Below are 27,675 nucleotides of genomic sequence, written 5' to 3' on the forward strand. Positions count from 1 at the left end.
AAACTGAAGTAACAAACTCGTTGTTTTCATGACTGAACAAATACCTTAAAGGACAACACAATTCCATACTGTTTAACTGTCTTTATACAGTGTGTGGCAGACCCCGCCATCTTTCTAGCTTTAAACAGTGTTCTGGGGACCTTATTTTCCTCTGAGAACAGCTTGTTTATTAAGTTATGGAAATTCTGAAAGTTCTGAGTGTGAATTTCTTCTCCAGAACTACATAGTGCCCCTTTAATTTTCATGCTCTTGAAAATAGTAGATAGTTTTATCCCTAAAAAAAAAAGCTGCATAGTATTGAACTATAATAAAGAACATTTGAGCTTCTACAGGGCATGTATGTTTGAATTTTAAAGGGTTTTAGAAAGCGTTACTTGCAACCTTGCTTTGGTAAAGTTTCTGAGTTGTACAATAGCGGGGATCAGTAAACATTTTTTAGATAACAAGGATTTCTTTTTTTCAGCTCCACTAACCGCGCAAAAAATTGCTCATTTGCAAGATAATGTAGCGACGAGGGTAGATTACAACAGGCAGAATAATGATCCGATTTCTTCGTTAGTCTTCTTCTGATGCTGAGATTCGGCAGACGGAGCGAAGCAGAGAAAAGCTTTTTCATTTTCGTCTGTTTTGATCAGGTTTCTTCTTGTTTGTCTCGGTAGCGCCGTCGCTGTTTTGTAATTTATTATGGGATTCTGCTGGATTATTGTTCAAGGTTTATGTTCCACACATATTTCTAGTTTTTTTTTTGCCAGTAGAGGAAATCAATTGCATGGCAGAGCTCTCATTTATATAGGCAGAAGATTTTAAACCACTGTAGAGGGATACAGAGGATTTTAGTTTAGTTTTAAGCTGCCTACCAGACATTTGTTGACATTGATCCAGATCTGGTGCCCAGTGCAACTATTACCCTCTAACGTGTTTTCTCATGAATAATGTTTTGTCCACGTTTCAAATGACAAGGGCGACAAATTAAACACTTTGACGATTTCCTATCTGTGTTTACTGCGGCATCACTCCAGCAGAGCAGGTTGATGTATTTAACTCATCTCAGTCTCACTCAGTAATGTGACAGACTGGTTTCTCCCTTCCGACCTGACAGCGCGACGATGGATATGCATCGCTAGACATACTGTATCTGTCAAACGTATTAAACATGCCGTGTATACACACATGTTTGTAATTTCAAATCGCTCCAGCGCGAGTTGTTAGTGGCCTTTAAATCAGATTGTCGTTACTTTAATTGCTCAGATTGTTTTTTCCTTCCACACACTAATAAATAAGGACACATCTTGAAAACCCTGTCGCAAGGGACCTCGTCTCCTGTGCTGTGTGTTTTTCCTCCTAAGATTTCAAGTCATTATTTGAGCTCCATGATCACTTGGAGGGGAGACTCCATCTTATTAAAGTTAATTTAAGCTCACCAGCTCACCTTCACTGGGCTTTGATTTAACAACAGTCACATCATCTTACTCTCATTCCTGCAGAGATGTTCTAAAATGACGATGCAAAATATTGAGAAATTGGTATTAGTGACATTGTAGTCGTTGTTTGTCAGGGATAACACAAAGCCAAATTGCTGTCATGGATTTAACAAAGCACAACATCTGCAGACTCTGACAGCCGGGACACGTATCCTGCCTGAGCTGCATGTGACCATTTGCGTGCGTTCGCCTTTGAGAACGATAGATAAAGATGATGACGTGGTTTCCATTTACCTCGCTGATAGAAGAGAAATGGAGAAAAAGAAAAAGAGAGAGCACACTGGGAAAATAATGCCCCTCACCTGTTACTTACTTACTTTGTCATGTCTGTGACATATTCTTCAGATACAGCCATTGAAACGCGGGGTATGACCTTGATACAACTCAATCAGTTTTAGGACTATTTTCGCAGAGAAAGGGCCTCGTGATGTGGGAAAAATAAGGCAAGACTCAAGAATCTATAGATGATGCGCCACTTCAGCCTCACCTGAGAGCTGCTGCTCACGTGGGCTGTGTGGTTGCTTTAACACAGTTTACATGGGTGCCAAAATGAAAAGCAGGCAACCAAACACACGTGCCACTTAAACAGGACACGTGGCTATCCATGATACATATGTGGTGGTACGCATCTTAGCAGTTGGTTAGCAATCCATCAAGAAGGAGACTAGCTAGAGGAATCTTAAATTAATCCACCTTTGCTTGCTACATCTTGGCCTTTCTTCCCTTGAGGTGTGCATACACAACAGCTTTTAAATACGAGAATGTAAAATGATTTGTTATCTTAACAGTACCAGGTATGAGAACAGGTGATTGACAGTTGTTGTTGGCTGAAAAAAAACTTCATGTTGTGCATTCCCTTCTTTCAGTGTGGTATGGCACAAAGACAGCATATCCGTGTGTTTACACCGCCTTGTCATGTCAGTTGAATTCCTTTGTCGCAGGAGTTAGGGTTTTCTAATCTCGCCTCTTTGCACTTCTCTCAACAGAACATGTGGATCGAAAGGACCACGTACGCGACAGCCTACAAACTTCCCGGCATCCTGCGCTGGTTTGAAGTCAAGTCAGTCTCCACAGTGAGTATGAGGGGCCTGTGCACTCGGCAGGCCTCCTAATCAGATAAGGATCCGCAGCCTTGCTCAGAGGCAATCGATATGATTTGTCCACTTTAGCTGTATAGACAGCCGCGTGGACGTGAGGCGTGCCAGTCCCCAGACTAACGGCAGGGCACGTTCTCTCTCTGCCAGAGGGCCCGCATTGATTCACCGAGCACTCCTTAAAGCCCGTTTCCACTGAAAATAGCTACACAGCACAAATACAACCAGGAGGAGAGTTCAGAACTCACTCACTGTTGATTTTCCTGTAATAGAATTACCTGGATTGCTGTATTGAATCCCGGTTGATGAGAGGCTGGTCCGACTGCACCAAACTGACTACAGTGTTTACTGTAGCGCTCGGAAGGAGCACATCTCCCCTCCGTCCCTCTGAAACCACATTAAAATTTCAGTGTTTGAGCTCTGTTGTTTTGACTAATTAAAAAAGCCGGTCCAGCGTCCCCATGTCAGGCTCAGATGTGTTTTTATTTGAGGAGGGTGTGTTGAGCAATGAATTAAGTAATATAAGTTGGAGCAAGAGAGCAGGTTACAGTGTCACTTAAATCTAAGACACCTGTCTCATCCTTTTAACGTGTCATTAGTTTGTCCCAAAACAAATGCGCTACTTAGCGTAATTAGCCTGGGTAAGTATCCCGCAATCAATTACTCCGTATTTGTCGCTTTGATTAGTCACTTTCATGTCTGTGCTGCTGGTGAAAGCTTTTGAAAAGGAGGCACCTTCTCTCCCTCTCCTCAGACGTTGGAGTTTACTCAGGGCGTTAAGCTCCGAAGCTTCATTCGTAATGTTGACGTTCAATTTCTAAATCAACATTGGCATGATGCAGAACAACTGTCGAGAAAGTCTCCAGTTTGGTTTGATTGTAGCGTTAAAGACAATATAACACCAGACATTCGATGCATCATTCCAAAGCCTCCATAGAAGCTTGAATCTTACAAAATGTAATTCAGACCAGCTCTGGGTTGTACTTCAGCCTTCTCACTTTGCATTAATAGCCATTAAAAAGCCATCACGTGATCACTACAAAGGTCTTTCTGGGGACTACCTCTGCAGCACAATCATTTCAATACTCGGTTTGATCTCGCACTCAACTCCCAGAGTCCGTGAAGTGAGTGTTAGTCTCCGTCGCCCCGCTAATTCAAAGCGGAGGCCTCTTCCTTCAGGCTGGGTTGGAACATACTGTCAGGAGCAGCTTGCCCTCCAGATGAGCCGGGAAGAGGCCAGGTCCCCGAGGTCAGACTCTCTATTTAAAGCTTAATGACTGGGCTGAGATTCACCCAGCTAAAGCCGTCCATCTGACAATGCTTTTTACCAAGCTGGCCCGAGACATACCGGCACAGATTGCAGATTTGTCTCCCTGGCACAACATCTTTATCTTTTTTTGGCCCCGGGTCTTAATCTGACATTTACCCAACAATCCACTCATGTTCCTTCTAAATTCCTACGAGCAAGCTGGGAGATGGGGGAGGAGTTGTTTTTTTTTTTTTTTCCATCCACAGTAATGAGATTGCCCACACGTGGAGCTGCACGGGCTGAGTTAGAATTCGCCCTCACATCGAAGTGAAATTAATGACGGCATTTCCCAGTATTTGCTTCACCTTTTCTCAGGATTGCCAATCATATTTTGTGGACATGGGAATTGAAATTTCCTGCACACCAACGCACTATCCATCTCCGTCTGACAGTCGCGGGTTCATGTATGGGCGCGGTGGAAAAATGATTCATTGCTTCTCTATCTCACATGATTTATGTGTGAAGTTGAGGGTTTTCCTGAGCCCCGTCCTCTAATAACGTATCCCTCGTCACTGAGCGCAAATATTTCCGCTCGATTGTTTGAACAGAGACAGTCGTGATGTATTGTGTGTAGAGTAAATACTGGAAGCGCTGAGAATATCTGATGACACCTTCACTTCCTGTGCCGCGCAGGAGGAGATCAGTCCACTGGAGAACGCCATGGAAACGATGCAGCTGACCAATGAGAAGATCAGCAGCATGGTGCAGAGGCATCTCAACGATCCCAACCTGCCCATCAACCCCCTCTCCATGCTGCTGAACGGGATCGTGGACCCAGCCGTCATGGGAGGTTTTACCAACTACGAGAAGGTTGGCAACATGAAGTGTCCATATTGTCTCAGCTGTTAAAGCTTTCAATTCAAATTTTCAGCTTCGCTTTACTTTAACAGAAGCTTTTACGGATAAGTTCTCTAAATATGAAAATTCAGTCATTATGTCCTCACCCCCGTGTGGATGGAAGGTCGGGGGAAGTTCCGCCGTCCACAAAACGTTTCTGGAGCCTCACAGAAGAACATTGTGGCAGCATTCTCCAAAAAAAACCTGACTGTACATGTAGAATTGTTTTACATTTCCAGCTCTGAGGTCCCAAACTAATTTGAAAAGACAGTAATTGCACCCTTTTTAATCCGCAATCTTCAGTGTAGCTTCTGAGCTACTTTATAAAGTTCAGCCACAAGTTACTAGGTTAGTTAGTTAGTAAGTTAGTTAGTTAGTTAGTTAGTTAGTTAAAAGACACATGATGGGCTTATAAAAACATGACACATTGCCAAAGTTAAATCAGTGTCCCCCTGACAGATGAACAGATAGTTTGTCCCCTTGTCTAGTTTCAGAAGTCTAAAAAAAAGAGAGAGACCTCCCCTCAAAGTGTCTTGCATTGTCTGAGGTAAATGGAGCCTTTGCAAAGGTTTAATCAGGGAGACCACTCTATTGCATGCTTTGGCCTTTAGTTTTATTACCATTCCACTATCACAATGTCCTTTTTTCCTGCCTCATTATCTGGCTGTCAGTTGATTTCAGCTGTTAACATCTGTCAGTCACTTCTGTCCAACACACCTTCACTGCTGGCCTATCATCTTGCTGCTGTCTTTTTAAATAATACCTCTCACTGCTTTAAATTCATTCCTACTGCTTGCATTGCGTGACCCCTCCACCTCCCCATCATGGTCCAGGCTACGCAGATTCACCAGCTTCATCATCTCATCAGCCCTCCAGTCATCAGCCACCGTCAGCAGTGTCTGGACTCCATGGGGTTTTTTTCCTACTTGCTGCCTCTCAGGGCAAGACGCCCCCCAATTACAAAATCTCCCTTTAGAGTCAAAGCGCCAAAGACTTTCTGACAAGACTCAATTATCACATCAGCAGCTGTAATAAACATTTTCTTCACTCCTTTTCCTTGTCTTCCAGATTTAAATGACTGTCGACGCCTCAAAGAGGTCACATCATCCAATAGCTCCACAAAAAGATTAGAGAAAGATTTATTATGAAAGCTTTCTTCTTTTCTCTTCCATTAATGATCTCATGACCCCTTAGATTTATTTGGTATGCCTTTAGAAGGGCACATTTGAGACTTGTAGTGCAAAGTCCATAGTTCTGTTCCTAAGAAATAGCTGTTTCTTTTTCTTTTCTTCCAGATAACACTGCCCAATTTAGAGTGCCCTTTTATTGTAACCAGCCGAAGGCACACCTGAGTCATCACCATGCTGTTAATAAATATATTGATATGCCACGCCTGTCAGGCAGATGGATTATCCCGGCAAAGGGAATAAACCTTTTGCATGCACAGAAAAAGATCTTTTACTTTGCCTTGCTTTTCTTCTCACTCGTGGGAAATGGAAGTAAAAGCAGAAGCAGCCGTGCAGCGGATGATACTTCTGTACTGTTACTTTACTGACCTCAAGTATAGTTTTTGAAAAGTATTTTTACCTTGTTGTACTGATACTTTTACTAAAGGAAAAATTCGCCAATATTTTAGGAACTGCATTTTTTTGTCCACGCTTGATGACTAATTATGAAGCTAGAGCCACAAGGCGATTAGCATTAGCATAGCTTAGCTGAAATACTGGAAGCAGGTGGAATCAGCTAGCCTGCTTCTCTCATGAGCAAAGTCCACACGGATTCGCGGCCACAGACGTCTCATGCTGATTCACATCTTTTTTGTTTTAACACTTAATTTGTTGGTATGATTAAACAAAACAAATTGAACGTGTTGATCGGCCAATATTACTGACGTTGGACGCACCAGTTTCACAGTTTCCCCATATTTCCATTCTTTATGCTAAGCTATGCTAACTGCCTGCTGCATCAGCTTGATACCAGCCATACAAACATGACACTGTCGTCCATCTTCTCATCTCAATCTGAAAAATAAAGCAAGGAAGTGTATTTCCCATTATGTCTAACTATTCCTTGAAGAAATGCATATGGGATATATATTTTCTCATGTTTGATTTCATGTTGGGAAATGACATCAGAGTCTCTTTTTTTCTTTTTGCGAAAGGTTCAACTCAATCTACCTTGTCTCTGTTTTTTCATCTCATGTTTAATGTTCTCAACGGTTTGTGAGCTGCACACTCTGTTCACCATAACACTGTAGCAACCGGTGCGGAAAGGGAAACTCCTTTTTTGTGTGTTGATGATAAAAAAAGAGATAGGGTTGGTTTCCCAGCATGTATCATGACCTGGAATAGATTCATATCGGTCTTGTGAAACGGTGCAGTGTGAGTCAGAGGAGGAGCGGTGTGAATTCTTCGCCCTCAGGTCGCTCCTTCATCTCGGTGCGAAAGTGCAGGTGGTGGATGTCTTGACTACATTTTCTCGTCCTCGCAGCCCCTCCCGATGCCTTTCCCTTTGACTAGTCAGTTTTTTTTTCCCCCCCACTTTCTCATTTTTATACATCACAAACTTCTCCACATTTCAGATCGTTCCTTCTGTCTTCCCCTGGATTCACACCGTCTTTTCAACACAGCGTACTTACCCAGTGTCTCTTCTCCTTCTTTTTCAAGGCCTTCTTCAATGATAAGTACATGCAGGAACACCCAGAGGACCTTGAGAAGATAGAGAAACTGAAGGATCTGATCGCCTGGCAGGTGAGACTGAAGTTCAGAATGCATACGGATATGATTGTGCTCAAGTATCATACTGTAAAAAGGGTTTGTGGCGATGTGGTGTGCGAATGTTAGAAATCTTTCCACTGGTAGAGATTTGACAACATCACATGCAAGGTTTCCAGTATGGGCACTATTCCCTAGTGTATCTGCTGTATATTTGGAGCGGGCTGTGAGCAAATCAGGGCTGGTTTCTGAAGTGATCGCGCGATTCTCTTGTGAATACGGCTTACCTTGCATTGTAACGTGAAGAGCCATCAGGCCGGAGTTTATACCTTTTGACCTTAAAACACGTAATATTTGTAATTATTAGTCTTATTTGGACCCTTAAGCTTCCATTTTGAAAGTTTTGGGTCTTTTGTTTTAAAGCTAAGCAAGCAGAAGAAAGACATTTTGAAAGAATCCGACTCAGGCCTGCCTTTAGAGAACACTCGCCTGACTACACAGACACGGACTGCCCCGTTGCTCTCGCAGGCCGGCAGTGACGTGATGTGTGTTAGCTAGCCGCTGTAAAGAAAAACTATAAAGAAATTGCATAATAAACATCAACAACAATCATGGCTGTTGCTAGTACTCACCACTGTGAAGCTAGCGTGTTAGTTTTGGGACATTTTCTTGACATTTTTTCTTGCATTCTTGTGCAGCATGCTCGCTGATAGCTTCAGCAACATAACCACACAGCCTTGTGGAAGATTTGACACGTGCAATGAGTTCACGTGCTGAATTGGATATGGACACTGGATTTTTTGGCTTTTACATGTCAGAACATTTGATTTAGTGATTGCTACCAGGTTGTTCAGAGATTTTCTACAAATGTCACAAAAAATGCTCCAACCCTTGCTTTCACTTGAGTGTTGTCTGATGTGAAGCAGTTTTGTCTGCTTTAAGGAAGTTCCAAGAAAAAGAAGAAAACAGTCACAAGTGTTGAAGCACTGTATGGTATGGGTATAACAAAGGGGCTCTATGTAACAGTTCATTGAAATGCACATATATTAATCTTTTTTATCAGCCATATGTGAGCGGACTGTAGCGTAATGTGAAAAACGAGACCATCCCTGTCTCTCTCTTGGTTGCCTATATAAGCCTGTGGATGATTTCTTAACGTTTTATAACGCTGCTGGACTGTGAATTTTTCTTTGTGATGGACTCAGGTCAGATTTACCGCGACAGTCCAAAGGATGTGACTTAATGCACATGCTTGATTTGCTCCATAAATTTATTGTAATTTTATGCCCCTGTAAAGCAATTTGAGAGTTGCCTCCTGTCTGAATTGTTCTACACAAATAAACCTTTCCTTGTCGGTGGCGTTGGTTCAGAAAAGGAGCGCCTTTAAACCATTTGTTTTCTTAAGTTTGCAGAACAATTACTGTATTGTGATGTTTACTGTTATAAAAAACACATTTCTTACTGTTTACTGACATAAAACTATGTGATCCGTGATAGAAGATTATTACTGGTATCACTCTTAACTCTTACCCCTAACACTGTTGTTTTGTCTGTCTCGTCAATGTTACCACTGTTCACGGAAAAGTATCATGACCTGCTTGTCACAAATGACATGCTTGTTTACTTTACATAACATATTTACATATACATACTGTATGCTTTCCATTAAAGCATAGCCTACAGGCAGCCAGAGACACTTATTAGATAGTATCTAGGAGCATGAGACGAATGTAAAATGTGCATCCATGCCACTTGGCCTTCCAGTATAATTAAGCTTCTTTAATTTGCATGAATTAGCTCTGGGCTATTCACCTCGCCTTTAAAGTGTCTGGAACATTGTGGCGTGTTGTGTTTGTCGCTATGGTTTGGGAGACACGCGCCACTTGAAAAAATGACCCCGCCGACACGAGGCAGTGTTCATGTCTCAACGTCCTTCATAGCCACAGCTGCGCGTTCGAAATGCTGAAGGATGCTTGTTTTGTTCTGTACACTCAGGCATTCATATCTGAAATGTTACTGCGACAACAACCAAAAAAAAAAAAAAAGTCACTCTGAAAGGTTGAAGCTATAAACATAATATCATTTGAAGAACCTGTGAGTGCATCTCTAAGAGAGTGTCCGATGACGGTAAGTGAAGCGAGCGGGGGGGAGGAAAGTGTGTTAAAGAGTTCAGTGGAGATAACAACGAGGAAGAGTTGCTGAAGCAAACATTCTGAAGTTTGGGGGTGTGGGGGGGGGGTGAATGCTCTGCTGCGTGAAGAAGACAGCAAGAGATCAGCACTGGCGGTTTTGCGAGGTTTACACCCTCACTGAGCCTGAAGGAAGTGCACACGCTGCAGACTAGGAACGCACACACACATCGTCGGGATACATCACAACACGTGCAGATCTTTAGCTCGTGTTGTGGCCCATCTTTAATTTATAAACTTCAGGCTATCTTTTGTTTTTTTCCAGGGGAATACCAAACTTTCACAGATTCAGAGAGCTGCGCTGTAGGTTTGCTTCTGCAGCTCTGAACCGAGGGTCACTTTAATACTTGGAAATGTCACGGTTTCCCTGCCTCGTGGTTCACCCAGGAATTGAGCGCAGATACAAGAAGTTTCTCTGGCTGCTTCCTAGCGCTCGTTGCGAGGAGGAAAAAAAAAGGGGAAGTTAATTGAACTTGCAGCGGTTGTTCCCCCTCGCCGCTGTTGTAAAGTAGGTCAACTTTGTGCTCTGCATCTCCGGTAGAACTCCTCCGAATCCAAAAAAGTTGGACTCTTTTGTGTTTGTGAAACCTTTTTTGTCTTTATAAGGCTTCGCACAGGAATATGCCCCCATGTTCTCATTGTGTCTTCATGCTGCCTACATAGTTGTCTCACCTTAGAAGTGACACTGTTTTATAATTACGATTTTCATCATTAGTCGTTACTCCAGTGTTTTGTTTTGTTTATGAGACATTGAATTTGTGTGAACGTTGTGTGAAATGTAGGATATCTGACTGATGTAGAAAGCAGGTGAAGGTGACCTAAAAATAAAACATGTCGCTACTTCATACTCATGGAAAGACACTGATATCACAAATGCATTAAATGTGACAAGGTTGGGAGTGTGCAAGCCAGATTTGTACCTTTTAACACGTATCAGTTATTTATAAATCCACCTCGAAGCAAAGGCACAGAACAATAATGTGTGCAAGACTAGCTTTGTTTCAAAGCTCCGTGTTGCTTCAGCCCCGGACTGAAAGAGCATTGGAAATCACGCTGCAAGTTTTTGAAATGATCCTCCACCCACAATCCACAGCACTAATTAGCAGGAGCTCTCTTGAACACCCGAGTCATACCAGCGCGAGATAAACCAGTTGCAATGTCTCGGCGGCTGTGTCGGGGTTTAAAATGACCTTCACATCATGCCAACGGAGCTTTTGAAATCACGGTGGTTCTCTGTAGCTTCCACGAGCACGAAAAAGACACGATTGAAGTTGATCATAGAGAAAAGTGTCTCGCGGAGCCCACGTCGAATGCACACACGGGGAATTCTTCAAGAGATGGACAGGGACGGAGCCGCTGATTCAAAGTGGCATAGGCTGTCTCCGGCGCGCCAGAGCCGGCGCGCTTGTTTGTCTCGCGTCTTGAATCCGTCTAAATGAGACAAATGACAGCGAGCCTGCTTCAGTGAGCAAAACTAAACGGTTCGAGATGAGCCAGTGTGCACTGTTATTCTGAAATACCCATTGTCCTCGTCTGGTAATTAGAGAGGAAATGAGCAACTGGAAATCAGGAAATTAGGTATTGTAAAACGCTCCCTGGCAAATACAAAGTCGGTGTTTTCTGTGATGTTTCTGGTTATAATTAGCAAACGCTCCAGACAGATGCCTAAATTAGTACCTCAAAACTTCTCACTGTGGTCCCAGACTCTATTAAAAGGGGTTGCCGGGTGATTAATTCATTAAATCATAGACCTGAGGGGGCAATTTTCACCAGTGCATCAACAAGCATATTCACATGCATGGAAACAGAGTGTGTCAATGACAGCCCAACTTCCTTTATGTCTTTTGAAGTTCTTTCCCTCGTGCTTTCATCTCATATCTAGTACAGTCTGTCTGCCTATTAGTCTGTCTGACTCACCACTGGCTGCTTACCTCTCTGAGACCTATGTGACCTTCATGAAAGGTCATAATATGTCATCGTCGTCTTAATAGAAGGCATTTTAAAAGCAGTTTGGCTGCCCCAGCACCGTAAGGGTGTGGCTCGGGAGTCTGCTCACTGTGCATTAAAAAAGTAGGTGACATGGTTCAGTTGGAAGAAGCGGGGCGACACCGCGAGACACTGCGGATATTAAACAGCAGCGCCTTTTCTTTCATACTGCTTGTCAGACGAAAATACCGGCATACTCCCGTTCATAAATGGGATGGGAGCTTTGTTTGCAATCACTGCATTCCCACAAAGTGCAGCTTGAGAAGGTGAATGTTTAGTTTTTAAAAGATGATCATGTGGAAATACAGCGGGGAGCTCACCCAGCGTAATTCAGGTCTCCGGAAGCACTCCAAAATAAATTGGAGACATGGTATTAACATCCAACATTTCAGCTTTATAAAAGGGAGTAATTAACTTCTTTTCAGATCAATTAAGGATCCCGGGGCTTCTGGAGACTTGGATTCTGCAGGACGAGCTGTATGGGGCCATCTTTTATTTCTTTTTCCTGTTGTTTTTACAATATAAAACTAGCCTCCATCTACTTCAGTTGTTTAGAAGAATGCTGCGACGCTGTTTTGCTGGGAAGCTCCAAAAAATGTTTTGTGGAAACCACCCGACTTTTTATCAGCAAGGTGTCGAGTGGATAATGACTGAATTTTCATTTTTGGGTTAAGTTATCTTTTTAAATCTGCAGTCAATGATTTACTACCAACAGGAGGCTCAAAACCACCAAAACAAACTCACAGAAACACCGCCATGAGTGGCGTCGCTAACGGGCTATCAAGTGTTTGGTCGTGACACCACTTGTCTCCATGGCGATGCTTCGTGGAATTTTCCATGTACTGTTTCTGGCCGATTCGATATTTGTTTTTCCTTCCAGCTTTCTGTCAAAGGTTCACAGCTAGCATTTCAGTATTTCACAAGAAAATTTCAATCTGGAACTTTTTCATCATTTTTTTGTTTTTTTGTTTTTTTTATCTTGCGCGCACATGCCAATCGTCTTGTTGGAATAAGTTATTATCTTGTGCGTACCATCTTGTGTGCTTGAGTTAATGCGTTGTTCACAAAAGTTATTCTATCAACTCGTGAAGATATGAACTTTCTTCTCTTGCGTACGAGATGATGGCTTACCTCGCGGGACTTGAACGTCTCCGTACTTTTCTGCCAAAAAAAGAACAAATCGTATCCATCTCTACACGCCACTGCACAATCTATACAGTCTGTGCTATTATTTTTTTTCGCTTTGTAAGCCAGCCTCTTTAGTGTGAGATCTATGCTGGGGTATGATAAACGCCTCCCCAGGTCTCCAGTGTCTAATTATGTGATATTAACATCAGCCTCACATGAAGTGATATCTCTAAATGATATCCTAAATCATAAACCTGCTGTTTCCAGACGGCTGGAGAGGAATAAAAACTTTATTTAAAAGTTGGTACATGTAATTAAACTACACGAGCGTGTGTGTGTGTGTGTGTGTGTGTGTGTGTGTGTGTGCTTTAGCAACCTTGAGCCTAAGTGTCTTCCACAATGAGCTTATCTCTGTGCAGCCGCCAAGCAGAGTTCTGTTGCCATGCCGCCACTCAGTCGCACTCAATCATCGTAAGGTCTATAAAAAGATGTGGGTATCCTGGGAGACGTGAATCTTGCCTCAGCTTTCGCTCGCGCCGTTTTTGGTTTGTTTTATTTTCCTCCCCGTCTTCTTCGTCTCACAACAACTCGTCCCTCTGACTCCTCTTTCTCCCTCGCGTCCTCTTACTCCTAACCTCTCTCCTCCGCTGCCTCTCTTCACCTCTCCTCTCTCCTCCCTCCTCTCCTCTCTCCTCCCTCCTCTCCTCTCTCCTCCAAGAGGTCCCAGCGGTGATGATGAAGGTGCTCAATATCAGGGGAAATCCTCGCAGGGTATCTGTAGCCCTCTCTCATTTATCTTTTCTGTGCCACAGCTCCGGTTTTGTGGAGCACAGCACAGTAACTAACACCCAGTGAGTGAAGTATCCCGGATTTTTCGAAAAACCTCTGATACGTGCTCAGGATCTCTTTTCAAGCCGATCTGCTCGCTGTGTGCTTCTCCTTTCACAGCGTGTTCTTTAATGTGTTGGCACGTGGCTGAGAGCATTTAATCACTCACCTTATAGATAAAGATGAGTTTCTGCGTCAGTATTTTCTCTCTCTGTCCGTTAAGAAGCCCGCCACATATGGAAACTTGACTAAATAAAACATGCACCGTTCGAGATGATTACAAAAGGTTGCATCACGAAAAAAAAAAACGAATTGGTGTTGTGTGCCAGCTGAGTGAAGTCGGTTCTTGCGGCAGCAGCCTGCTGTGGAGAAAGGGGGCAGCTTGGCCTCAGAAAAAAGGGAAGAAAGGCGAGCAGTCTCAAGGGAACCAGAGGTTAGCACACACACACACACACAGACCGCCTTCTCTTGACCGGCCCACCTATGCCAGATACTTCACACACGTCTTTGTACTCTGAGCAGATTCTTTGTTCCATTTGCTTCGGGCTAAAAGCTACTGTACTTAAGATGAGGCACGAGATGCACTCTGCAGTTTAGTGTTTCCTTGTTGTTCCAGCTCCCGCAAAATGCACCACTCTGACTGGGACCGATTACTCTAAATGTTTGAATTAAATCCCCTCTAATGCGCTTTATTTCCTATGTTGTTGCTTTTTAAAAGAAATTATTATTATTCATAAGCACTAAAGCATAAAGCTTCTTTCCTTTCACCTTTAACAGTACTTCTCACGTATAGCTACTAGGCTGGCTATAGCAGCGAGGCAGTCGGGGGATCTTTTTTTTTTTTTTTTTACAGTTGCCATGGGGAAGAAAGGCTCTGCTATTACCACAGCTGACTGTTACATCTTTGCTGGCTTCATGTGAGTTATAGTGCAACTCCTCGCCGCCTTTTTCCACCGCCAAAGACGGTACGCAGCACTGAAACACCAGGTTCTTCAACCTGATAACTTAACCTGTGATTTCAGTCGGGAGAGGAGAAGAAAATCACTCAGACGTCGACTCCCCCCCCAGAGGGGACGCCGCTTCCACCCTCCCCTCGGCGGATTTAGTCAGCAGAGCCCGCTGACACCGGCTGTGTCACTGGGGTTTCCTAATTACTAGTTTTCAGCAGTTTCTGTCTCTCCCTCTCTTCGCTCTCTCTCCTTCTACCTGAGCTGCCTCTGTTGTGTGTTTAGATCTTTTGCTGTCCGCCGGCTGCCTACAGCGCGAGAGGCAGCAGCGTGCCGGAAGAAAAAGGGTGCATTGCGTCTTTATTTGCGTCAGAGGTGGGGAGGAAAGCATCCATCAGTTACAGTAGATGCCTGTTCATGTAGTCTGTCTGTGCCTTTTCTTATTGCCTTGTTTGATAAACCTGTGTTCTGCTGCGTTGACGCCAGCGGTGGGAGGCAAGGGGGAGGGAGTGTCATGGCAACAGACTTCTCTTCTACTTCCACCTGGATAAAGTTGTGCAGTGATATCCGTGCACACAGACACACAGACCGATCTACACACGCTGCTTGCGCCGAGTGTGTGCAGCCGCGGGGCCAAAGGTCATATGCGTTAAATCGGACGTACGTGGCGTTTTCCTCTGATGAATGAAGAGCCAGTGTGCAAGCTGACCTCTCATCTCTTTCGGGGGGTATGTCTGATGAGGGTTTCTCACATTTGCTTTTCCCCCCTTCCCTACAGATCCCGCACCTCGCCGAAGGTGTCCGCATCCACGGAGAGAAGGTCACAGAGGCTCTGAGGCCTTTCCACGACCGCTTGGAGGCCTGCTTCAAGCAGCTGCGGGAGAAGGTGGAGAAACAGTATGGGGTGAAGTCTCTGGTAAGAGCTTTTTGCCTGTTTGTGACTTTTCTGTTGTATGAGAAGTGTTCCGCGTTTCAGCGTGGCTAATGTAGTCTGCAGCCGTTTCTTCTGTTTCTTCTGTTGTGTTTGGCTGAAGATTTTAAAGGAAATGAATATGTATGTTATTGTTCTAGCTTTCAGGAATCAATTCTGTTGGATTCTGGTCCTTTGTTTGCCATCAGCCATGCTTATAGGTTTAACATTTATTACACACATTTTTTCACAGATGCAGTTACTTTGTATTATTGGAAAATGTTCATTTGTCAGTGTTCTGTATGGGTGGTATAGTTGGTCAGTGTGGACACAGGAAGACGGACCTGGCATTACATTTCCTGCTTTAAAGTTACAGGAAACTTTAAAGCATGAAATTTGGCGTGTTTGTAGTGACGAGACATCAGTTTATCATGACCTCACCTTCCCCAAGTCCAGATGCAAGGATGGAGTGGGCGCTGTGATTTAGCAAGGAACATTTGGAGGAACTCGGTGTGTTTCCACTGCAGGGACGAGGATCTGGTTTTCCAAACGTATAGAAACTTTGAGGGTGGGGCTTGCAGCGCAAAACATTTCTGATCGGTCGAGCACATGCAGCATTTTGTTTTTAAGCCACCATTTTTGAAAACCGGCTGCTGCAAACCATTTTGTTTTTTGTGCTTGAAAACATTATTTTTATTTGTATTTATTATTGTTGAACATCAGCAAAACATTATAGTAGTTTGGGTAAAACCAGCTGTTTTACTCTACTACTCTAATGTTTTGCTTGATCGCTGAGGGTCTTAAGATGCAGAGAACAACCAACTGAATGAACCTCAAAAGAGCCACGTCGCCTTTTTGGCTCTCTTTGCACGACCAACCTTTTTTTAAACACTGTCTGAATCAGAACATAAAGATTCAAAAACAAGAAACATAATTAAGATGACGATGACCAGTGTTTGAGTTCTCGGTTCTATTTACAGTAAGTCCTCCAAATGCACTTGGAACATGTATGGCACACTCGCTTTTCACTTTTAGCTGAAGTCAGCTCATGTGCAGCCAGATGCACCCCCTCTCCTCCCCCCCTCCATCATCCTTCTCCTCCTCCTTAACAGATTTAATTGTTGCTTGGCCAGGCTTTTCCCTCATTCCTGCCTGAGGTAAAGGGGGGGGGCTCGCTCAATTTAAAGGGAGAAGGTGGCGACCTTTCAGATGAGAGAGAAAAGGCATCGCTTTTCCAGGGTGTGATAATAAGGTTATCCCATCAGATGTGTGATGGCCCCGTTCTACGCTCGAAAAGACTCTTTAAATGCAGACGGGTTCATTGTCAAAGCCGCTGTGACCAGATATTTCTTCCCGCGGCTTCTTTTCTACAAAAGTGGAGAAATGAATGTTATCATCAGGGTTCTTTTTACTTTTCCACTGGCTTTATGTTCGACTGTGTTCCTGCATGTGGGACTCTGTGCTGCACACTGAATGATGTCTGACGATAATGCTGAGAATAACCTTCACCCTTACAGTGTCCCTGCCGCTCATACCAGAGTGTGGAGCCATCCTCAGTGTTTATCTTCTGTTGTGCTTCATCCGTGTTTCTTTTTCTCTGCCATGTCAGCCGACCGCAGACGAGCGGCGGGGGCCTCGTCCTCACTCCATGGTGCGCTCCTTCACCATGCCCTCCTCCCAGAGGCCGCTGTCGGTGGCCTCAGTCACCTCCATCTCCTCCGACAACTCCCCCTCCAGGCCAGGCTCAGACGGGTAACAGCTGATTTACAGTTCTTCAAGGGGGAGCGAAAAACACCATGCATCCTCCCTGGCTTTTCCGGTCATCTTATTCGAGCACTTGAAAAAATGTTTTTAAATGACTGTCTGACTTTGATGAGTCAGTCTCGGTCTTCGTGTTTAACAGACTGCAGATATTCCATTTTCATTTTGAACCTGAGGGGATTTCTGAGAGTGCCCTTACACAATTTCTGAAACGTTAACTACCCTTTTTTTTGAGTTCATGAATCCCTGCCAACTGGATTTTGAAAATATGAATACATTTTTCAGAAACTAAATATTTCAGTTACTCCTGTTTAACCACACTCACAGTGGAGTTGTGTGGTTGGAAAACTGCAGCGTGTCCTTAAGCGTGAATCATTATAAAGTTCAAGGTTTAGTGAAGGCAGTATTAAAATTGTGCGTACAGAGAATTGTCAGTCTTGTCAAGCCAGTGAAAGATTGATAAAGCTACTTCAGGTGTTCAGACAAGGAAGGGGAATGCGCGCTGATTTGATTGAACCATCATCATATTCTCTTTTATTGCAGTTTTGCCCTGGAGCCACTCCTGCCAAAGAAGCTACACACCAAGTCTCAGGACAAGCTGGACAGGGACGAGCCCGAGAGGGAGCGCAAGGACAAAAAGAAGGAGAAGAGGAACAGCAAGCACCAGGAGATCTTTGACAAAGAGATGAAGACCACAGAGATTCCTCTGCAGCCCGCAGAAGCTGTCATACTGTCAGAGACGGTACTGAAAAGTGACCTGGACAAGAAACTTGGTTCCCCTCTGTTTTTCTGTCTCTTGTCTTCTGCATCCTACACTAAATCTGTACCCTTCACTGTTTTTTACTTTCTTATTTGTTGCTCTCCTGGACCATTCTTTAGTCTCCTTTTTTTCCCTTGAGATTGTCTGTGGATATTTATAGTTTTCAGAGAAGAAAGTAAGGTTGCAAAAGTACTGTACAGCCAGTATTGGTGTAGAGGTTTGTTGCTCTCCCTCGAGCATGATAGTGGCACTCCTTTTTCTCATTTGTGTTAGATTTGTATGGTTCTTAATGATTAGGACAGGTGACTCCTGACTTTTGTTTCAGTGTAATTGTCAGGCCACCATGATTGTTGTACACAAGACCATCAAAATGTAATGAAACAGCGCATTAAGGCTCCCAAAGTTTAAAAAATATAATTCCAGATGCTCAAACAAGCATGCCGAGCCGGTAGGTGGCAATAAAATCAACGTCAATGATTTCTTTCAATACCTGAGGAAGAAAATGCTCAGCATGCATAGTAAGCTTAACCTATTTAAATACAATGACCCACATACACAGAGAACCACTAAGTTAAGGTGTCACCTCCTTATTAGACCTAGCAGTACAAACAAAGGCCTTACAGTGGTGCTAGCCAAACTTAAACCGGTTGTCCGCTGTTGTTGTTTCAGACGTATGCTCGCTACATGCTCACTAACAGCAATGGGCATGTGCAAATTGGGGTGATGATGTCACCACTTCCTAAATGCTCCATTCCCCAAAACCATTTGTTTCAGGGACCTAAAAAAATGTTAAAGCGCAGAAGAAAACCCCTTACAAAAATGTCCGTCTATGTGTGGAAATGACTCTGGTTAATTTGCTAAGTATCCACACAAGATGACTAGTAGATTATCATAAAAACAAGTTGAAGACCTCTGATGACTTTTGTGTTCTGATTTGTCATCCTCAAGTCAAACTTTGACATTTTAAGTCACTGTAGCAGCTCCAGAAACCCCAAATATTACATATTTTGTTCATTCTGTCCAACACATTCAGATTAAATGTTTTTATTTAGCATCGCACCGTCTCTTGCAGGGTCTTCATCCTTTTTATTGATATGTAATTTTCCTCCTGATGTGCTATCTTCTCCTCTCTACATGTCCCCTTGTTCTCTTTGCACTCTGAATATTTTTATCTCCCCCCTGTCTCTGCTGTGTTTATGTGCTTCTTCACCACTGCTGTGTCCATTACAGCACAGGGGGAATCACATGTTATGCATGCCCAGTGGGACTGCTCCCCGGCTAAAAGCATTAAGATTAGGGCAGGAATGGGATCCGAAAGAGGCCCCTGGGAGCGGTGGAGCCGTCTGGCATGTGATGGGAGCCTTCTGCCTCGGGGGTCAAGGGTAGACCACCTATAGGGGGATATCTGGTAGTTACAAAGCAGTTGCAGCATATAACACTTCTGGCTGAAGTTATCTGGAACAATCAAGACACAAAAAAACAGATTTTCACCTTCAGCAAAAAAATGTTTTAGCGTTCCGGAAAAAGACAAATCACATCTCTGAATGAAGTGTGCTGTTATCTTCTGCGTCTCCCTTGTGGCTCGCTGTTTCGGGTTTGGCCAATTACAAACTTGTTTGTTAATGTAGCCTACAGTGTGAAATAGCCCTGAGGACATATCTTTTCACGTTCAAATTCCAGCCATAATAAAAGCGGTGGAGAACGCAGTCGTGCATGCAAACAATGATTTGTAACCACAAATAAGATATTGCAACCCAACGAGCACATTTATCCAAATGGTTTCTCTTTTAGGAATACAAATAGCAGATTTAATATGCGCGTGGAAACACACACAACAGTCCCGGTGGAGGTGTGAAAAACATTTGCTCCTTTAAATGATCATTTATTGATCTTCTGCTGTGTGTCATAATGGACTCAACTCATTTGCCACAAAGTAAAATTTGTTCTCAGTTCTGGTTTATTGACTTGTTGTGTAATTTAGTTTTATTTTGAGCGCCCGGTGATGTCTCACTCCCTGACAGTTTCTTCCTCTTTTCTTTCTCTGTGCATGATCACTCAGATCAGCCCCCTGCGGCCCCAGAGACCAAGGAGCCAAGTTCTCAGCCAGATTGGTGGAGACCGTCGCCTCTCCGTGTCCCCTGGACCCCCGTCTTCTTCCTCCAACTCCACCTCCTCGCCAGGACCCCCGCCCATCACGCCCAGGAGCAAACTCTCCTTCAGCTTGCACACTGCTTCCAGTAAGAGCAAACCTACTAAAGAGGTTGTATCATCTTCAGGCTGGAGCGTCGACTGTCTCTGTAGGCCCTCTCTGCCTCCCTCTGACTTTGTTGTTCTGCTTGCATCACTGTTACCACATGCCATGGTGCACGTGACCGCGCTCAGTATGATGTCAAATATGGAGCTTTGTCTCCTCTTAGATACACTTCTTTAAATGGCCACGCAAATCACGACTGTCGGCACCACACATCTACCTCTAAATTTATCTCTTTGTCACTGAGCTGGCTGCTCACACCAGGATCACACAAAAATGGGCTGGATGTTTTAACGCGCTCATCAGCGATGTTCTTTGGTAAAAAAAAAAAAGAGACTGGACTGTTCAAATTTTAAATTCCAAGGATTCACATGCATTGCTTCCTCTGTTAGAGGGTTAAAATGAAAGATTTTACTCAATATGAGATGCTAAGATGAAGGTTATGACCTCATCAGATCATTTTCATGCCAGCATCTTTAAGTCAGAGGTTGGTAGCAACAGAAACACTCTACTGATTTAGTATAGTGCTTCGATAGTGTCAAAGGGGGACAGAGGCCAAAATATCCTGCCTTTTGGTTGTTTGTATGGGTTAAGCTCCAAAAACAAGATACAGTTCCTTGAAACACTGCAGTTTCACACTAATAATAAATTTCTTAGTTCCGTTTAGGAATGACATTTAATGTGTTTACAGGTCTAGGGGAGTACTATCACAGATGTGGGGGGGGGGGACTCCAGAGGAAGCTGAATGTAATCGGATCTGTTGCCCTTCAGTGATGTCACTTAGTGACTGTGTTGTATTGTGGGTAATGTAGGCACCAGGCTTTGAAAAGCAGTCCTAAAACACTGTTTGAGTCTTGGACAGTTTTAAAATCAGTTATTAAAATCGAACCAGAGATATCACCTTTTTTATGCATTTACTTTTTTTTTTTCAAAACCTGGCCTACATTACCCACAATACAACTTGGCGGCTGAATGACATACTCAATGGCCTGCAAACACACACTTTTGAAAAAATGGTGAAGTGTATTGAGTGTTTATATTATTCATTAGTAGTCTCAAAGTCTAGATAGCCCTGACTACATAATGAGGGTTGAGCAATAAAGTTCTTAAATTGACTTTGGAAATACTATTTTGACAAAAACTAGTTTAAAATTCACTTACTGCTGTGGCGTTTTAGTCACAGAAGACATCATACATCAATAGTACAATACAGTACTCCCCATGCCCGCTAAACTCATCGTTTCTATGTAAAATCAATGAAGTGTGCGCAGGGATTTGGCTCCAGAAAACTTCATCTTCTCTCATTTTCTCCTTGTTCCTTTAATTAGTCTAAGTGATGGGGAATTCACCACAATAGGCCGTGTGATCTATTCTGGGTCCCAGTCGTACAGTTTAAGAAATACCCGCGCAGTCTGATGATGAATGTGAGCTGATGAGTGCCCTTCTTCAACAGATCTGGAGCTGAACGGGATGGGCTGCTCTGACAAAGGTGAAATCCCTCCTCCGCTGCCTGTGAAAGGCAGCACGGCTGATTATGGCAACCTGCTAGATAATCAAGACTTGACGAGTCCCTCGACACCTCCGCCACCTCCGCCACATCAAAGGGTAGGTGTTTTAATTAGGGCTGAGAGGAGCTCCTTAATGATGCATGGCACTCATAATGAAACAAGAGGCCGATACACACACTTGACAATCGGGTCAACCTCCTCCTCTCTCCCCCTACTGCTCTACGTCCTGCGATGATGTCCGTGCGTTCATGTCTGCGTGCATGTCTCACGCTCGCGCTGCACTTGTGTGTCATTTTGGGGTAATGTGTGTCGCAGAAGTGTGTAGGCATCAGTCAGTTAGCTGTCCACCCTGCTGTTATTTATACTCGCCTCCCGCCCCTCCTGCAGCCGGCCGGCGGTCAGACGTGATTGATTGGATGATTACTTTACCTCTCACATCCATCAGGAGCCCTCCCGCTGTTAATCAGCGGCTTCGTCTCTCCACACTCGCCGACGCCCTCCGCTAGCCATCCTCTCGCCACGCCACTCTGTTAACTAATGGTATTTATCCACTGTCACGCCCCGTGGACAGGTAGTAAAAACACAGCCTCTGCACACAGTGTGGCAGCAGGCTGACAGGAGCGTCGTCAGAGCAGATGTGGGTGACGTCCGCTCCTCATTTCAAGTTCTTGATGGAGGCAGAGAGGTGAGCTCCTTGATGAGCCATTACTGCTTGTATGTTATGAATTTGGGTGTCTTAGGAGGGTCAGTTCACCCCAGAGTCAAAAGTACATATTTTTCCTCTTACCTGGAGTGCTATATAACCATCTGGATTCTAATGATGATAATATAATGTGACTAGATGGCACTGGGCTTGTGGTGTAAAAAAAAAAAAATAATAAAAAATGATGTGAAGAACACAGTAATGCCTCCTTCCAGAAATCACGACCTGGTTACACAAGATAATCCACAGACCTTGTGAACAGCTTGATGTGGGAACAATTTTCTTTCTACCAAACTACACCCTGCCAACTATATCACCACTCAGAAGGAAGTCAAAAGCCAACGAGGATGCAAATAATGTTTGAATGCTGCGCTGTTACATGCACAAGCCTCTCTAACCTTAAACATAACCCTCTAGGGCTGATACCACCAAAACGTTCACAGCAAAACTATCTAGAGGATAAATATCGCTGCAGCTAACAGGAAAAATGTCTTTTTAGATTATTTTAAGATGAACTTTCCCTTAAAACTTTATTTTTTCTTCCTTTAAGGAGTGAATAAAGATTTCAATTTGATATTAAGTGTCTCCATAGAACACGATCTTCATCCTCCTTTTAAAAAACCACATGATGATCTTCAGCTACTATTATCTTGAAGCCCTCATTTGCATTTTTTACCACTTGAATATGGAGTAAATTCATAAAAACAAAGTAATGGCTTGACTTGTGAATGAAAAATGAATATTTTGTGCTTCAGCTCATCTGGACCTGCTCTGCTGTGGTTTATTGATTACGAAAAAACAATAATTTAGCAGAATCAGAAAACATTTATATCTTTGATTAAAGCCAGGCTCAGACTACATGAGTTTGGGGCTGATTTTTCCTCTTTTACCCCTCCCAAGATTGGAGGTGAATTTGATTTGGGACCTTGGTCGGCGCTGTTGTTTTGCACTAATACAGATCCAGTCTTATTTCTCCCGAACTGCTTACAGCCCTAACAGTAATAATAATAATAATAATTTCAAACATATTTGATATTTGGGAGTTAATATCTGGATGATTACGTCAGTACTTTGCAAGCAATGAAAGAGAAGAGTCTACAAGGAGACAGACGCTCGCCACAGCAGTTGACCGTGTTCAAGCAATGATAAAACATTCTAGCCCTTGAAGCTAAAGTTAGCAAGCAAAGTACTGTTGAAAAATATCCACGGGCCTTCTGGGGAAACTTTGGTGAGTGATACTTCTGGTGCTCGGCAGAACAAGCGTAAGCAACAACGAGTCATCGTAACTGACTGGCACTTTCAGAGCGTAAGAAGCGTTCAATTACACTTTTAAAGTTTTAGTAGTTTTGATTCAATAAATTCTCCAACAAAGACAATAAATGAACGATATACTGTACCAGTCGCTCTGAGAGGATCAGTGTCTTGTTAGCATGGAAAACATCTCTTCCGGTTAAGTGAGGGGAACGCAGAAAGTTGCAGCCGTAATTCCTGCAAGGCATCATGGGAGCTAGGAATAAGTTGGATTCAAACTGACAGATAACATCTCATCTCCAGTTCTCGCTAAAGAATAGAAAAACAAACCCAAAACGAACGAAAGCAGAAGGATAATTCTGCTTTCGTTCGTTTTGGGTTCGTTTTTTTCATTGCGCCACGTCCGTCTCCATCTTGTTTACATCTGCTCTCCCTTCACATCACAGGAGAGGGTACATTTGATTCCTCTGGCACAATAATCTTTATAGTATCCTGTCGAGTCTTGTAGTGTGTGTGCATGTTTGAGATTAGAGAGAAGAACATCTGTAAAGATTCTCCTCAGGTGCACAAAGCAACCAGGAGAACTCCTGTGGTCTGATCCTGGATTTAGGCGTCTGATGCTGCGGCAGGATCAGCCTGCTTGATATCAGCCGATCCAATAATAGACGCAGGGTGTCTAGAAGGGAGAAATAGCTTCCATACAACAGTCTTTGTGCTATAATAGAAGCTAATGGATTCCTGCTTTGGCGTTCAGTCCTTTGCACAATCATATGGACTGATTAGTACAACGATCTCCTAATCTGACACAGTGACCACCTTAAAAGACAAAGTGTTGTGTAAGCTGATCCTGGCATTAGTCCCCTGTAAGAAAAGATCTGTCAATGTGTGAGCGATAGCAGCTTTAAATTCAGAGCTTTTTGAATTTCGTGCAAAGCCAAAAGTCGTCATTATTCGATTAAAAAAAGGTAAAAGGGCAAATTCCAGCTCACTGTTTTTTTGTCTGCCCGCAGCATCTTCCACCTCCTCTGCCCAGCAAGACCCCTCCTCCACCTCCTCCCAAGACCACCAGGAAACAGGCCTCCATCGATTCAGGAATTGTACAGTGAACAAAGACGCTGACGGTCGGACCAAACAACACCCTGACAACACAACAAAAACAACATCAGCAGTAACTGCTCCCACCCCACCACCACCACCATCACCACCACTTCCCAAAAAAAAAACACAAAAAAAAAACAAGCGGCTGTTTTTACCCACACATTCCTCGCTTCCTGTCCCGGCTTGACAAGATGAATACCTCACCGCAGCCCGCCCCTTCATATCAACTTTTTTTTTTTTTTTTCTTTTTGCCTTTCTTGTTCTTTGCCTTCAGTTTGACGATGATGCAGTCTGCAACGAGGGAGCATGTTGCACAGATGAGTAGTCACTGAATTTATAGATGCTGTCCACCCTTCAAGACTCTATCAGGATGTTGTGTTCAGACAGATAAGCTCGGACCAGCAGCTATTTTCCGATACTGACCACCCCCCCCCCCCCCCCCTCACGTGCATGAGAGTGCATTAAAGAATAATCTCTTTTTATTCATATTCCCACTATGTACAGAGGTTTGTATATATGATTTTATTTTATTCAGGTTTTTTTCTTTTTGTATGTGATTTGATCATGACTCTTTTTTTTTTTGTATTAACGTATCATTAGTTTAAATAGTGGCATTTTTATATGCGACGAAAAAAGGGCTTGTAGGTTTTGAATTGACAGGGACTTTACAGAGTTGGTATGTTGAGAGCCTATCAAGGATTTTATTGGGTAAAAAAAAGAAAAAAAAAATTGGAGTGCACGTACAACTAACTCCCATCACATTATCATTGTTCAAACCTTGTCCTCGATTGCTGTAACCTTGGATTCCCATAATACTGACTGTTTTACCAATTCACTACTGACATGACTTCTGAATAAACTTTCAAATGTATGTATTTTTAAAAAAACAAAAAAAACGACATGCGCCTCATTATTTTTTTTTTTTCTTCAGCAAGAGACGCCGAAAATAGATGTGAGCCATTTTCTTATTTGTGAAATCCAAAAACAAACCACCGATCTGCGCGGCGTCTCCTCAGTTCTGCCAAGGCGCTCTCTAACGTCGCTTCTCTGCAGGCTTTGATTGACAGCCATCACGACGCGTGCTTCATTATCAACACACGGGAGATTTATACCGGGATGTGTGACGCCGCGGAACGACTTTCTATATAGGCTAATGCGGTCTCTTTTACATAATGTGTAGATCGTTTCTCTCTTTCGGCGCTCAAAGCGTGAATCTGGAATGCGGCCCGCATTGTAAGATAAGTTGATGCCGTGTAGATGATGCCAATAAAAAAACCACATGTGCCAGCTCTGTCATTTAATTCTGGTTTGAAATGAGGCGCTCATACTTTCTCTGCTCTCCTGCAGTGTAACCACACATCAAGTGAATGGAGATAGATAGAAAGATGGATGGATGGATGGATGATGGATAGATAGATTCTAAAATGCTGGTATCAAGGAGTAAAGGTAAGTGGAACATAAGGTGCAAGAGGATGAGGTGCAGTTGTATTTACAGTAATAATAGGTTAAAGCGCAAACATTATTTGTGTGTTGTGGAGTGAGCGCTGTAAAGTCTGATTTCCTGTGCCGCTCCTTTAAGGCAGTGGGGTTGAATGACATTGTTGCTGAAGATGCTCTTAAGCTTAAGTCCAAAAATGAGTAACTAAGAATAAGACAATGAAAGAGAAATAGAAGGTCGGGGCATTATATCCAGCCCCAACGCTCTTCATAATATGTCAACCATTAATAAACGTGTAAACAAATACTAAGGTCACAGGAAGAATTGTACAGAGACGGGCAAGGACAGGTGAGAGAACTCTTGTTATATGGATGGTATGAAACAGTATATTATGTAAAGAAGCTTTTTCTCAGCTTCTTTATGCTTGATGGGTTTTAATGTATTTTGACTCAAAATTAATGACTGCAGCTTGAACCCCTTAAGTAAGTGTATAATTATCTGCCGTGCAGCAATTTTAAATTGAATTACACTTTAATTAGTTTGTTGATATTTGCATTACACCAGGGCAGATATAAAGTTCATGACAGTGATCATTCTGACATAGGCGACTTTTGAGGTGAACAGTTTATTATAATAATAATAATAATAATAATAATAATAATAATTGATCATCATGCCTCTTTAGACTGTTGGTGAGGTGTTTTAGATACTTTGAATAATGAGTCATTTAGCAGCATTTTAGCTCTTTATCGGTCATTAGAAAGCAACTATATATATACGATATAACACTTAAACTTCATCATCATTAGTTGAAATCGGGTTAATAAGTGTCTAACTACTCGTGAATTAGTTGTGAAAAAGACCTTACTTTTGGATTAGGAACATAGGATTAGGAAAACACTTGTAGTTTTGTGTTTTGTATGGTGTTATTAAAGGAAAAGTTCACCCAAAAATGAACATTCAGACGTCATCTACTCTTCTTCCATGGTGATTAAAAAGTCGGGTGAAGTTTCCACAAAACATTTCCAGAGCGTCACAGCAAAACAGTGGTGCCGCATTTTCCTAAACAACTGAAGTAGATGGGGATTTGTTTTAAAGATGTAAAAATTAAACTTAAAAATAAAAATGTACAATAACATTGCCCCTTCTTAATCTCAACTGCATGTTGAGGGGGCAAATAACATCTTCAATTTGGGATCTTGAGGCTTCCAGAGACTTGGATCACACCAGACGAGCTTTAAGTTTTTTTTTCCGGTTGTTTCTTTACATTTTAAAACAAGTCCCCATCTACTTCAGCTGCTCAGGTGAATGCTGTAACGCTGATTTTCTGCGAAGCTCCAGAAAAGGTTTTGTGGACTGTGAAACTTCAGCCGTCTTTTCATCATTCAGCAATTAATGACTGAATTTTTAAAAAAATGTAATATACTTTTCCTTTAAGGGTGAAACTTGTGGTACTAACGCCTCATAAGGCCTTACTGAGGC

The 27,675-nt window shown here is 42.9% G+C and overlaps 1 protein-coding gene across 4 annotated transcripts in view; it reads left to right on the top strand.

Moving 5' to 3' along the window:
- The window catches only part of dock1 (dedicator of cytokinesis 1), a 206,031-nt gene extending 180,380 nt beyond the window's left edge, over nt 1-25,651 (top strand). For all 4 annotated transcript variants that reach the window (XM_030400621.1, XM_030400622.1, XM_030400623.1 and 1 more), the window contains 9 exons: nt 2,468-2,554; nt 4,518-4,694; nt 7,388-7,471; nt 15,292-15,429; nt 17,033-17,175; nt 17,728-17,926; nt 20,004-20,181; nt 21,649-21,800; nt 24,668-25,651. In XM_030400621.1, the coding sequence (XP_030256481.1) occupies nt 2,468-2,554; nt 4,518-4,694; nt 7,388-7,471; nt 15,292-15,429; nt 17,033-17,175; nt 17,728-17,926; nt 20,004-20,181; nt 21,649-21,800; nt 24,668-24,763 (1,254 nt within the window). In that variant the 3' untranslated portion in view covers nt 24,764-25,651. The remainder of the gene's footprint in view (nt 1-2,467; nt 2,555-4,517; nt 4,695-7,387; nt 7,472-15,291; nt 15,430-17,032; nt 17,176-17,727; nt 17,927-20,003; nt 20,182-21,648; nt 21,801-24,667) is intronic.
- Nucleotides 25,652-27,675: the final 2,024 nt, after the last annotated feature.

The sequence above is a fragment of the Sparus aurata genome, chromosome 20 (assembly GCF_900880675.1).
Source record: "Sparus aurata chromosome 20, fSpaAur1.1, whole genome shotgun sequence".
Taxonomy (NCBI): domain Eukaryota; kingdom Metazoa; phylum Chordata; class Actinopteri; order Spariformes; family Sparidae; genus Sparus; species Sparus aurata.